Below are 13,560 nucleotides of genomic sequence, written 5' to 3'. Positions count from 1 at the left end.
AAATGGACAATATTTAAACTGATGATTCCCCAATCTCTAACCAGGGGAAATAGACAATAATTAAACTGATGATTCCCCAATCTCTAACCAGGGGAAATGGACAATATTTAAACTGATAATTCCCCAATCTCTAACCAGAGGAAATGGACAATATTTAAACTGACGATTCCCCAATCTCTAACCAGGGGAAATGGACAATATTTAAACTGATGATTCCCCAATCTCTAACCAGGGGAAATGGACATTTCCTATTGAACATGAGAACTGACCAGAGCAGCCGGACCCTGTCTCTGAGTTTATATCACATTTATAGAGGATACAGTACAGAAGCGGCGCGAACCCTCTCGGTTATTTTATGTACATTTCGCTTTCACGGTTTCTCGGCGCCTCCCGAACCGAAATCAAATTCACCGCCGGTCGGGTCCCGTCCCGTCTATTCCCCGGAAGCCGGGTCGCCATTGGTCGCCGTCCCCACACCCCTGACTAACGCCGCCTGCCATTGGTTGGGCGCTGACACCTCCTCCTCCTCCTCCTCCCCCCCCTCCTCGCCCCCCTTGGTTACCGGTTGCCGGGGAGACGGGATCGCGGCCTAGTTTGGTTTGCCCCCTCCTCAGGGCTCGGGTTGAGCCAGTCCCTGCAGGGATAACACTGATCCCACTCCTGGTACTGGGGGCAAAACCAACTGCACTTTCAATGAAACAGGAGAGAAAGGAAACTCGACCAATTAGCTGGTTAACTGGAGCAGTAATTGAAAAGCTAAACAGAGTGGAGAACATATTTGTTGGAGCTTGAGTTCCTTAGCACTTGAGAGAAAGAGAAAAAGTTTCTTGTTGAGGCGTCGGATGAGACGAGGAATAAAATGAAACTGGGGGCACGCGCAACTTTGAAAAAGGGTGTGGTGGTGCTGCTGGAGGGAGAGGTCGAGTGTGTTCATATGGCGGCGCATGGCACTGAGTGTGGATCTCAGGATGCGACGGGAACAGCAGCCTGAGGAGCGTTGTATGTCCCGGAGATACCTGTAATCCTGGGTGGGTTCTGTTGAAGGGTCATGAGGACTCGAAACGTCGACTCTTTTCTTCTCCGCCGATGCTGCCAGACCTGCTGAGTTTTTCCAGGTAATTCTGTTTTTGTTTTGGATTTCCAGCATCCGCAGTAGTTTTTTGTTTTTATTTATGTAGAAAATATTCACTGGAATGTCTCCAGAGATGCTGATCCATTTATGTCGATGTAATGTGTTATGGCTTTGCCCAGACCGGCTTTTATTTGCGATTAAAACCTTTTGCAAAGTTCCAAAAATGTATGTATGTGTGTATATATATGTTTATTTATTTATTTATTTATATATATATATATATATATATATACGGACACACACCGAGACAGACATCAACTGCAGCTGGAGGATCATCAACTCGGTGAAAGACGCTCTTTGGTCTGCCCGAAACTTGTTGGTCTTCCAGCGCAAAGAGTTGTCCCCGACCGAGTGTTGTAGACTGGCACATTCCAAGGCCCAGGACTACGTGCCGAGGGACGCACTAAAGCTTGGGGCAGCCGCTGCAAAGGCGCAATGGGGAAAGGTCGCTGTCTAAGACCTTTCTGCCATAGAGCACCAAGGGGCTGGGAACTGTTGAGAGCCCCTTGGGCTGTACAGCTCCAACTGAATGTCTGCATTGAATACTAATTGTATTATAATTGTATTGAAGCACCTCAGACTGCAACATGATGTATGTTGATAACTCCAATACCATTGTCTGATTGTCTGTAATGACCGTATTGAAATGATTGTAATATTCATTGATTGTATTGATGCACCTCGTGATCCATGTGTAAAAGTTGAATCTGATTGTACTTTTGTGATGGTGATTTTGAAATGTTTTGGAATGTCCTTCCAGACATTTTATGAATAAAATATATTTTTCAAAAAAGAAAAAAAAATATGTTTATATATATATATATATATATGCATGTATAAATCTATTCCAAAATTAAGAGTTAATACTATAATAAACACCACTGGTTATTGGGTTGCCAGTTGTGATTAAATGTATTCCTGAAGGTTTAATCACTTGATTTGCCTCCAACCTCCAGCCATTCGTCTCCAATACGCCCATCCTTGTGATCTACTGTCTAATTGGAAAGCAAAAAGACTCACTATCCAATTGGGTGATGCTTTCTGGTAAATGACAAAGAAAAATCTTTTTTAATGACCTGATGACTTTTCTCCAGGGTTGCACACAGCAGTGTCCTGGAGATTGATCTTCACGTCCTGGAGACGCCAGGCAAATCCTGGAAGATTGGCAACCCTCCGTTAACAGGATTACGTTCAATTATTTTTTAAGAGGTCAACAACTGCATTGGAGGTCTTGTGGTGCAGTGGGTAGTTTCCCTGCCTCTCACCTGGAAACTGGGTGAAGAAGTCATACAGACTCAAAACGTTAACTCTGTTTCTCTGTCCAAAGATGCTGCATACCTGCTGAGTTTCTCTAGCATTTTCTGTTTTAATTCAAAAAAGGTGAAGGCCTAAGAATATTCCTTTTGTTTGCAGAGAACGGGTCCCTGTGTATGAATGTATGTCATTCCTAGCAAGCGTAAATAAGCCATATTACGAGCTCAACTATTATCTTAAATTGCTTGTTAGTGTAGCTATTAGCACACTCAGGATTGTTCAGCAAGTGCTGTCTATTCAATGAATCATATCTAACAGCAGACATTTTGTCCTCACCTCCCACCCCATGCATATTTCCAATATGTAGATGATACATTCGCGATTTTTGAATCTGCAACCACATGTAAGGATTTCCTTACTCGCCTTAACATGTTCCATCCCATGCTCAAATTCACTTTTGAGATGGAGCAGTCTAACACACTCCTTTTCCTCGACGTGCATGATGAGAAAATCAAGGGACAAAAGGGAGGGAGGAACTTTGAATCATCACTGTCACTAGAGAAAAAAATAATAGGTATTCTATTAGGACTAAAGGCTGACAAATCCCCTGGACCTGATGGCCTGCATCCTAAGGGCTTAATAGAAGTGGATAAAAGCAAAATACTGCTGATGCTGGAGATCTGAAACAAATACAGAAAATGATGGAAAAACTAAACAGGTCTAACAGCATCTGTGGAGAGAAAGACAGAGTTAATGTTTCGAGTCCATATGACATCTTTGGAGCTAAAGGTAAGTAAAAATGTGATGAAATTTATACTGTTTAAAGGGGGTTGGAGCAGGTGAAGCTGGATAGAAGGCCGGCGATTGGTGGAGGCAAAGGAGAGATTGACAAAGATGTCATGGACAAAAGAACAATGGAGTGTTAATGGTAGTGGTAAAGGCTAAAGGAGGTGCTGATGGCGGCATTAAGGTCAGAAAGCAGAATGTGGTAATAGCAGGATAAGGGTAAGCACTCTGGAAAGAACATGAACAAGCGATAGATGGTTCTTGTGTGGGTTGGGTGGAGGGAGGGGACGGTGGTGGGAAAAACGAAAAGAAAATAGGATAAAGGTGGGGATAAAACAATGAATAAAGATGAAAATAAATAATAAGCGGATAAAAATAAAAATGAACATTGAAAAAAGGGGATAAAAAAGGGATGAGGATGGAGGCGAGTGTTCGTGGTCTGAGGTTGTTGAATTCAATATTAAGTCTGGAAGACTGTAAAGTGCCTAGTCGGAAGATGAGGTGCTGTTCCTCCAGTTTGCGTTGGGCTTCACTGGAACATTGCAGCAGGCCAAGGACGGACATGTGGGCATGAGAACAGGGTGGTGTGTTGAAATGGCAAGCGACAGGAAGGTCTGGGTCATGTTTGCGGACAGACCGAAGGTGTTCTGCAGAGCGGTCACCCAGTCTGCGTTTGGTCTCTCCAATGTAGAGGAGACCACACTGGGAGCAGCGAATGCAGTAGACTAAATTGAGGGAAGTGCAAGTGAAGCACTGCTTCACCTGAAAGGCATGTTTGGGCCCTTGGATGGTGAGGAGGGATGAGGTAAAGGGGAAGGTGTTGCACCTTCTGCGATTGCATGGGAAGGTACCGTGGAAGGGGGATGAGGTGTTGGGGTTGATGGAGGAGTGAACCAGGGTATCTCAGAGGGAACAGTCCCTATGGAATACTGAAGGCGGGGGGTGAAGGGAAGATGTGTTTGGTGGTGGCATCGTGCTCGAGATAGCGGAGGATGATTGTTTGAATGTGGAGGCAGGTGGGGTGAAAAGTGAGGACAAGGGAGACCCTATCATGGTTCTGGGAGTGAGAGGAAGTTGTGAGGACAGAGGCGCGGGAGATGGGCCGGACACGATTGAGGGCCCTGTCAACCACAGTGGGTGGAAAACCTCGGTTCAGGAAGAAGGAAGACATGTCAGAAGCACCATTTTGGAAAGTAGCATCATCGAAGCAGATACAACGGAGGCGAAGGAACTGAGAGAATGGGATGGAGTCCTTACAGGAAGCGGGGTGTGAGGAGCTGTAGTCGAGGTAGCTGTGGGAGTTGGTAGGCTTATAGTGAATATTGGTGGACAGTCTATCACCAAAAATGGAGACAGAGAGGTCAAGGAAGGGAAGGGAAGTGTCGGAGATGGACCATGTTAAGGTGATGGAGGGGTGGAAATTAGAAGCAAAATTGATTAATTTTTCCAGGTCCAGATGAGAGCATGAAGCGGCACCAAAACAGTCATCGATGTACTGAGAAAATGAGTTGTGGGAGGGGGACTGAGTAGGACTGGAACAAGAAATGTTCCACATACCCCATAAAGAGACAGGCATAACTGGGGCCCATGCGGGTACCCATAGCCACACCTTTTATTTGGAGGAAGTGAGAGGAGAGGAGAAATTGTTCAGTGTGAGAACAAGTTCAGCCAGACGGAGGAGAGTAGTGGTGGACGGGGATTGTTCGGGCCTCTGTTCGGGAAGAAGCGGAGAGCCCTCAGACCATCCTGGTGGAGGATGGAGGTGTAGAGGGATTGGACTTACATGGTGAAGAGGAGACGGTTAGGGCCAGGGAATTGGAAATTGTTGATATGATGTAGGGCATCAGAGGAATCGCGGATGTAGGTGGGAAGAAACTGGACAAGGGGAGAGAGAATGGAGTCAAGATAGCAAGAAATGAGTTCGGTGGGGCAGGAACAGGCTGACACAATCGGTCTACTGGGACAGTCCTGTTTGTGGATTTTGGGGAGGAGGTAGAAGCGGGCTGCCTGGGGTTGGGAGACTATGAGGTTGGAAGCTGTGGAGGGAAGATCTCCAGAGGAGATGAGATCAACGACAATCCTGGAAACAATGGCTTGATGTTCGGTGGTGGGGTCATGGTCCAGGGGGAGGTAGGAGGAAGTGTCTGAGAGTTGGCACTCAGCCTCTGCGATGAGAGCAGATGAGAGGCCAGAGAGAGGGGCCCAGGTGGAGGGAGAATACTGGAGGCAGGTGAAAGGATCCATTGAACAGGTGGAGGACTCCTGCCCAAAGAAGTGAGCACGGAGACGAAGGTGGTGGAAGAAGATTTCAGCATCGTGCCAACCCCAGAATTCATTGAGGTGTGGACGTAAGGATATGAAACTGAGTCCTCTGCTGAGTACTGAACGTTCAGCATCAGAGAGGGGAAAGTCAGAGGGTATGATGAATATATGGCAAGGGCTGGGATTAGAAGACTGGATGGGGTCAGAGGGACTGGCAGGGGTGGAGGGTCCTGGGTGGGCGTTGGTATCAATGAGTTGTTGGAGCTTGCGTTCCTTAGCACCTGAAAGGAAGAGACAAAGTTTCTTGTTAAGGCATCGGATGAGACGAAGAATAAAATTAAACTGGGGACAAGGACTGCTTTGAGATAGGGTGGATGGGTGCTGCTGGAGGGAGAAGTCGAGTATGTTCATATGGCGGCACATGGCACTGAGTGTGGATCTCAGAATGCGGCGAGAACAATTGTCCGAGTCTCAGAGATACCTGTAATTCTGGGTGGATTCAAAACATGAGGGATGGAACTTCAGTTGGAAGCCATGTGGGGTAAGTTGGAGACAGAGACAGTTACTGAGGAAGGAAATATGGCTGTGAAAGCGAGTTTTGGTAAATACCTTGTCAAACACCAGGAGGGAAATGGAAAGCAATGAAGGTGAACAGGGCAAAAGAGACAAACTGAAATCCTGTCGGAGAGAAGAGCAGTACTTGTTCAAGGTGGCCCACTTCAAGACAAGCCCCTTCAAGACAGCCCACTTCTACCTCCTCCCCAAAATCCACAAACAGGACTGTCCCGGTAGACCGATCGTGTCAGCCTGTTCCTGCCCCACGGAACTCATTTCTTCCTAACTTGACTTCGTTCTCTCTCTCCTTGTCCTTCTTGACAAATTTATTAGTTTTTCAAGGATATAACAAATGATAAAGGGGAACCAGTAGATCAAATACATTTGGATTTCCAAAAGGCATTTCATAAGGTGTCACATAAAAAGTTACTAAATGAGATAAGAGCATATCATGTTGAGAGTGATGTATTCGCATGGTTAACGAACAGAAAACAGAGAGTCGGGATAAATATGTCATTTTCAGGCAGGCAAACTGTAAGTAGTGGATTGCTGCAGGGAGTGCAGTAATTAAGAAGGCAAACAGAATGTTGGCCTTTATTACAAGGGGGATGGAGTATAAAAGTAGGGAGGTCTTGCTACAACTGTACAGGTTATTGGTCAGACCACACCTAGAGTACAGTGAAGTTTTGGTCACCTAACTTAAGGAGAGACATACTTGCATTGGAGGCAGTTCAGAGAAGGTTCAGTAGGCTGATTCCTGGGATGAAATGGTTGTCTTATGAGGAAAGGTTGAGCAGGTTGGGCCTATACTCATTGGGGTTTAGAAGAATGAGTGGTGATCTATTGAAACGTATATGATTCTTGGAGCGAGCTTGACAGGATGGAGGCTGAGAGGATGTTTCCCCTCGTGGGGGAATCTCAAACTAAGGGGCACAGTTTAAAAATATGGGGTCTCCCATTTAAAACAGAGAAGAGGTGGGATTTCTTCTTTTGGAAGGTCATTAGTCTTTGGAATTCTCTTCCTTAAAGAGCAATGGAACCTGTGTCATTGAATATATTCAAGGCTGAGTTAGACAGATTTTTGATTGACAAAAGAGCCAAGGGTTATGGGGGACAGTCAGGAATGTGGTGTTAAAACCACATCATTTTAGCCAGGATCTTATTAAATGGCGAAGCAGGCTCAACAGGCAGAACGGTCTACCCTTGATTCTATTTCTTATACTCTTTTGTTTTTATGACCAGACCAATCCAGCACTGAGAGTGCCTGACCTTACATGTTGGCTGTAAAATTTATGTTTTTTAAAAACGTTTTAAAGAAATTTACAGCAAGACTCCCCCGAGAATTAACTTCTCTGAAGTTTGCAATTAATTTTCTTCTGCAGAATGTAAACATGGAAACTCAAGAGAGAATACAAACACCTGCATTCTTCCTGACCTGTCCAATTTCAAACTTGACATAAAATACTACTCATGGCAGTAAATGTTAAGAAGCTGGTGAACATTTTTTGTTGGAGATAAATGCCTATCCAAAAGTTTCTAAAATGTAAACTAGACGCTATCTATGATGTTGTCAATGATGTTGAATTAGATAAGGGTGAAGTTGAAAGAGACATAGGCATTTTAGAATAGTCAATGTACAGCTGCAATCAACCATGTCAATAAAAATGAACTACACAACCAAAATAGAAGGATACCAGTCAGAAAAGGCATTGATCAAATCGTTAGTGCTCTACTCAGACCACATCTTGAGTGCTCCATTGGGTTCTGGTTGCTCAAACACAAGGCGGACATTCGAGCATTGTAATATATCACTGGCCTGATACTAAGCCAAGGAGATTCCACTTCCAGTCACTTCTACCATGTTTTCACCTCCTTATTTTATTGCTTGGCACCCTTCAGATGTTAACAAGATCTTCGTGAATTCACCATACAGATTGCAGCAGTTCAAGAAGGCAACTCAATACCTTCTCAAGGGCAATTTTTTGTTAATTTATTCTTTCACAGGATGTGGGCATCACTGGCTGGGTGTGTGCTTGGAGGTGAACTTGCAAGTAGTAGTGTTCCCATGCATCTGCTGCCCTTTTCCTTCTAGAATGTAGATGTCGCAGGTTTGGAAGGTGCTGTTGAAGGAGGCTTGATTAGTAGCCACATTGTATCATGTGAATGGTACATGTGGCTGCAATTGTGTGGCAGTGGTGGAGGGACTGAATGTTTAAATTGGTGGATGAGGTGCCAATCAAGCGGGTTGCTTTTTCCTTGAAGGTGCCAAGCTTCTTGAGTGTGTTGGAGTCAGGAGGTGAGTTACACGCCACAGAATTCCCAGCCTCTGACATGCCTTTGTAGCCACAGTATTTATATGGCTGGTCAAGTTCAGTTTCTGGTCAATGGTAACCCCCCCAGGATGTTGATGGTGAGGGATGTAATGCCATTGAATGTCAAAGGGAAGATGATTAGATTTTCATTGCCTGGCAGTTGTGTAGGGTGAATGCTACTTGCCATTTTTCAGCCCTATGTTGTCCAGGTCTTGCTGCATATGGAGATTAGATACCTGCAATTAAGAGATGGGTAATAAATTTACCAGAGAGACACATTCTGAGATTTGTGTTAGGTTGGAAAAGGGTGTGTAACCAGAGCACCTTGAAAGGGTGATGGAAGCAGATTCAAGTCTAATTTTCAAAAGGGAATTGGAGAAATACTTAAAAGGGATAATTTTTCAGGGCTATGGGGAAAGAGTAGGGGAGTGGGACAAATTCCATAGCTCTTTCAAAGAGCCAATATAGACATGATGAGCCAAATGGCCTCCTCCTGTACTGTATGATTCAATTTCTATGAAATGAGAAAAGCCATTTAGCCCATCTTAATTCATCCATCTGAACAGATTCTGTGTCTCACCACCACCCCATCCCCGTGATGCATCTAATTATCTAGTCATTTAGTAGTACAGAACTTGAGTATTGCGGAAAAAAAAGACATGGTGTTGAAGCTTTTCGTCTTGCACTGAAGGACAGTTCACAAGGATACCAATTATGAAGGGAACAACATGGGGTATAATGTCTTGATCAGTGCAAGATAAAAAGCTTCAAAGGCAATTTAATTATTTCTTAAGCGACTTCAGGGTTTCTGAAATGCATTTTATGTTTGGCCATTTTTTTGTGTGAAAATCAATTATCCCTAAATTTGCTTTAGAATTTAATGATCCTGAATTTCCTCCAGTTACACATTGGGAAGGTTGAAGCCTTGTCTTCTGTCCCCGTCACACTCGAACTTCACCATTCATTCTGTCCCCCCTCACCAGCCACCATCTCATGTTGATACCAACCACTTAAGGCATCAACATGCAATTTGGCCCCAAGCTAAGCTTCTGATACCATGCCCTCTCCACCACTAAGACTGCTTCCTCCTTCCATATCACCCATCTCCTTCCCATCCCTATGTCAACCCATCTGCTGCTGAAACCTTCACCCTCGCTTTTCTATCCTCCACACTGGCCTCCTATTCATAAACTTCAGTTCGTCCATGAATCACTGTTGAGTGCTATGATCTACATCACAAACGTGCAAATATAACATTTCAGATTCATTTGAGCCACATTTCCTTCCAGCCACTTGAACCATTGTCTGTTTTTCTATCTTCTCCCTTTGAGAATTGTGTGGAGTGTTTGTGGGACTTTGCAGGCTGATTAACAACTTACTTCAAGCCACGTAAATGCTCCTTCTGTGGCCAAGCGGGACTTAAATCGAAGCCCTCCGGCTCAGAAGCAGGAGTGCTGCAACTGAGCCACTGGGGCTCACTTGGCTCATTAAATGTAGATATTTTTTTAAATATCTCATAACATGAAAACACAAGCCAAGGGTTACAAACACATCAAAATTTATTTACCAGCAATAGGGAAGGAAAAAAAGACCACAAGGTTCTCTCATGCATTGTTATATACAAATTAGGAACAGTGTAAACATCTACAATTCAAGTAAATAAGACTGAAAAACGAAGGCACTGCTCTGTTGCTGGGCCTGCTGCTTGAAGGCTACGCTTTTATCGTAGCGGAGGGTACAACCCTGCTTGGAACTGCTGCCGAGTGCAGATGCTGTTTGGGCTCTGGGTTTTGAATATAACAGTAACTCTGACTACAAGCAGTGACTACGCTTTGAAGGCTAGTCCTCCTGGTGTACTGAATCTACCGATTTCCCCAGGCAGCAAGTTATTGGTGGATGGTGCTATTCAGAGGCTGGGTATACTCCTTGCTGTGAGGGAGTGGGGATACTTTAAGACTGCTATCAGGGGTAGCTTGTATTGGGGTGTGCAAGTCAGTGGAGCAGTTCATTGCCACTGACTTTAATCCGTTGTGAGAAAAGACGCCTTGCTACTCTTTGCTCTCAAAGAGCTGATTTGAGACAAATTAAAACATTTATTCTTTATTTACAACCAGGTTTTGCTCCAGTTAAAACAGGAAGTACACACATACACAAACCAGATACTGTATGAACAAATTCCTGAGAAACAGAGAAAGAGACACAACTGACGCAGAAGGACAATTGAAAATTCCTGTGCTACCAACCTGGATTTAAGAGCCTACTTAAGAGTCCCAAAATGGCAAGGAACCCTCGCTGCACCTGAAGCATCCCTTAGGAATCTGTTACTCTATATAATATATACATGTCTTATTCACTCTTTCTTCCTCCCCAACTCCTCTCTCTCAAATCACCCTGATGAAAACTGGCAGCACCACATTCTGATGAAGTGACTAGTTAAGGTTAAGTGAGGTGAGGCAAGGATTTGATGGTCTTTGCCTGCCTACCCTTTTTGCCTGGTCGAGCACGGCTCACTTTGCAATAGGAAACAACAGTCATGGAAACAACAGGTGTCTGGCAGTGCAAGGCCATGGTAACTAATAAGCAGGTTTTGGAACTGACGGATCTTCAGGTAATAAAGGGATAACTAAAACATTACAATATATAAATATCTTTAAGCATATGACACATTCATTGACCTACTAGTTCCTAATTTGTTAGAAATTTAGCATGGATGATTAAAGTGCACTTTATTGTTGGCAAACTGCCAATCTGTATACATGTCCTTTGTCAATTGCTGTGTGAGAATGTAAGCATATCTCCCTCCCCACTACCAACCCCACCCCCTCATCATTGTGGTGTGCTGTAATTCTCATTTTCTCTCTTGACCTGTAACTATCAGTTTGTGTACACGTGTACATCTCTTTATCCTAATCAGCTTGTGTGGGGGCATGTATCTCCCTCTCTCCCTGTTAACGTATATAACTCGGTCTGTGAGCCTCTTTTCTTCTTCAAGTTACGTACTGGTTAGGCAAGTAGAAATCTTTAGTGTGCTTCACGAAGCAATGCAGCCCATTACAAAGAATCGTTTTATTTTAGTTTTGAACTTGCAACTTTTACATAAAAATAAAACTATAACAAACTATATTACAAAAGAGTCTCATTAAAAGTACAGCATATGTTAATCGGCAGATTCTGCTTGGGCATTTTTGTGGTGCATTCGCCATCAACAGTTTTAGGTGGATTCCAACAGAATTTTTCCTGCAATGCTTTCAATGGCACAAGAAAAATGAAAATGTTTCTTCGGTTTGTCTTTAAATTACCTGCACATCTTTTGAAATTCAAAAGTTTTTTTTGTTCCTTTTTTTCAAATAAACACTCAAAACGCAAATTTTTTTTGTCTTTTTTTTGATTTCTAACGAATCTTTTGCTCGCCTCTCTGCACTATTTCCTCTTTTTTTCTGTTTCAGCGCAGAACTTTTCAAACGCTTCCTCCATCTCTGGATCCATCTCGTTTTCCGAATCATCCAGGTACCTGTTGAGAGAAGGATGGGGGAACGTCACATAACCATACAGAAAGCATCGCCACCTGCAAGTCCCCTCCAAGTCACTCACCACCCTGACTTGGAACTACATCATCATCCCTTCACTGTCGCTGGGGTCAAAATCCTGAAACCACCTCCTTGACAGCATTGTGGGCGTATCTACCTCAGATGGACTGCAGCAGTTCAAGAAGCTGGCTCAACACCACCTTTGAGGGCAATTAGGAATCAGCAATGCCCACATCCCTTGAACAAATAAAAATTATTATGGCCTGATTGGGATTGCTAGTTTAGGGCGGTGTTATACTGCGAATCCATGCCCAGAGGCAATTCGGCCAAGACCAACCAAACTCATTTCACACAGGACGTTTTCAACCAATGGAGTGGTGATGTGTCAGCTGGATTTGTTCCTTGTCCCTCTCTATCCCTGTAATCTCCTCCAGCCCCACAACCCTTAGAAATAGCCACGCTCCTCTAATTCTGGCCTCTTGAGCATCCCCAATCTTAATTGCTTCATCACTGGTGGCCGTGCCATCAGTTGCTTTGTTCCTAAGCTCTGGAATATCCCCTCCCCAAACCGTTCTGCCCCTCTTTCCAGCTTCAAGAAGCTCCTGAAATCCCACCTCTTTGACCAAGCCTTTGGTCGTCTGCCCTAATATCTCCTTATATGCCTTGGTGTCATGTAAACAACAGACCTGAGGATTGGGAGCAGTTTAGAATTCAGCAAAGGAGGACCAAGGGATTGATTAAGATGGGGAAATAGAGTATGAGAGTAAGCTTGCAGGGAACATAAAAACTGACTGTAAAAGTTTCTATAGGTATGTGAAGAGAAAAAGATTGGTGAAGACAAATGTAGGTCCCTTACAGTCAGAAACAGGGGAATTTATAATGGGGAACAAAGAAATGGCTGACCAACTAAATACATACTTTGGTTCTGTCTTCACAAAGGAGGACACAAATAACATACCAGAAATGTTGGGAAACACAGGGTTTAGTGAGAGGGAGGAACTGAAAGAAATCAATATTAATAGAGAAATGCTGTTGGAGAAATTGATGGGATTGAAGGCCGATAAATCCCTAGGGCTTGATAATCTACATCCCAGAGTACTTAAGGAAGTGGCCCTAGAAATAGCGGATGCATTGGTAGTCATCTTCTGAGATTCTATAGACTCTGGAACAGTTCCTACAGATTGGAGGGTAGCTAATGTAACCCCACTATTTAAAAAGGGAGGTAGAGAGAAAACAGGGAATTATAGACCAGTCAGCCTAACGTGGGTGGTGGGGAAAATTCTAGAGTCCATTATAAAAGATTTAATAGCTGAGCACTGGGAAAACAGTGGCAGAATCGGTCAGAGTCAGCATGGATTTACGAAAGGGAAATCATGCTTGACAAATCTACTGGAACTTTTCGAGGATGTAACTAGTAGAGTTGATGAGGGGGAGCCATTGGATGTGGTTTATTTGGACTTTCAGAAGGCTTTCGACAAAGTCCCACATAAAAGATTAGCATGTAAAATTAAAGCGCAGGGGATTGTGGGTAGCATATTGAGATGGATAGAAATCTGGTTGGCAGACAGGAAACAAAGAGTAGGAATAAACGGGTCTTTTTCCGAATGGCAGGCAGTGACTAGTGGGGCAACACAGGAATCGGTGCTGGGACCCCAGCTATTCACAATATATATTAATGATTTAGATGAGGGAATTAAATGTAATATCTCCAAATTTGCAGGTGACACAAAGC

General features: G+C 43.9%; 1 protein-coding gene across 2 annotated transcripts in view; it reads right to left on the bottom strand.

Annotated features, from left to right (window-relative positions):
- Nucleotides 1-9,842: 9,842 nt before the first annotated feature.
- Nucleotides 9,843-13,560, bottom strand: part of paip1 (poly(A) binding protein interacting protein 1) — a 48,512-nt gene continuing 44,794 nt past the window's right edge. For both annotated transcript variants that reach the window (XR_013579227.1, XM_078560430.1), the window contains exon 11: nucleotides 9,843-11,812. Coding sequence is in view for 1 of the 2 variants with exons in the window: in XM_078560430.1 (XP_078416556.1) it covers nucleotides 11,722-11,812 (91 nt within the window). In the remaining variant the exon portion in view is untranslated. The remainder of the gene's footprint in view (nucleotides 11,813-13,560) is intronic.

The sequence above is a fragment of the Cetorhinus maximus genome, chromosome 2 (assembly GCF_964194155.1).
Source record: "Cetorhinus maximus chromosome 2, sCetMax3.hap1.1, whole genome shotgun sequence".
NCBI classification, from domain to species: domain Eukaryota; kingdom Metazoa; phylum Chordata; class Chondrichthyes; order Lamniformes; family Cetorhinidae; genus Cetorhinus; species Cetorhinus maximus.
The sequence above is the reverse complement of the archived record's forward strand: the minus strand, read 5'-3'. Positions and strand labels throughout refer to the sequence as shown.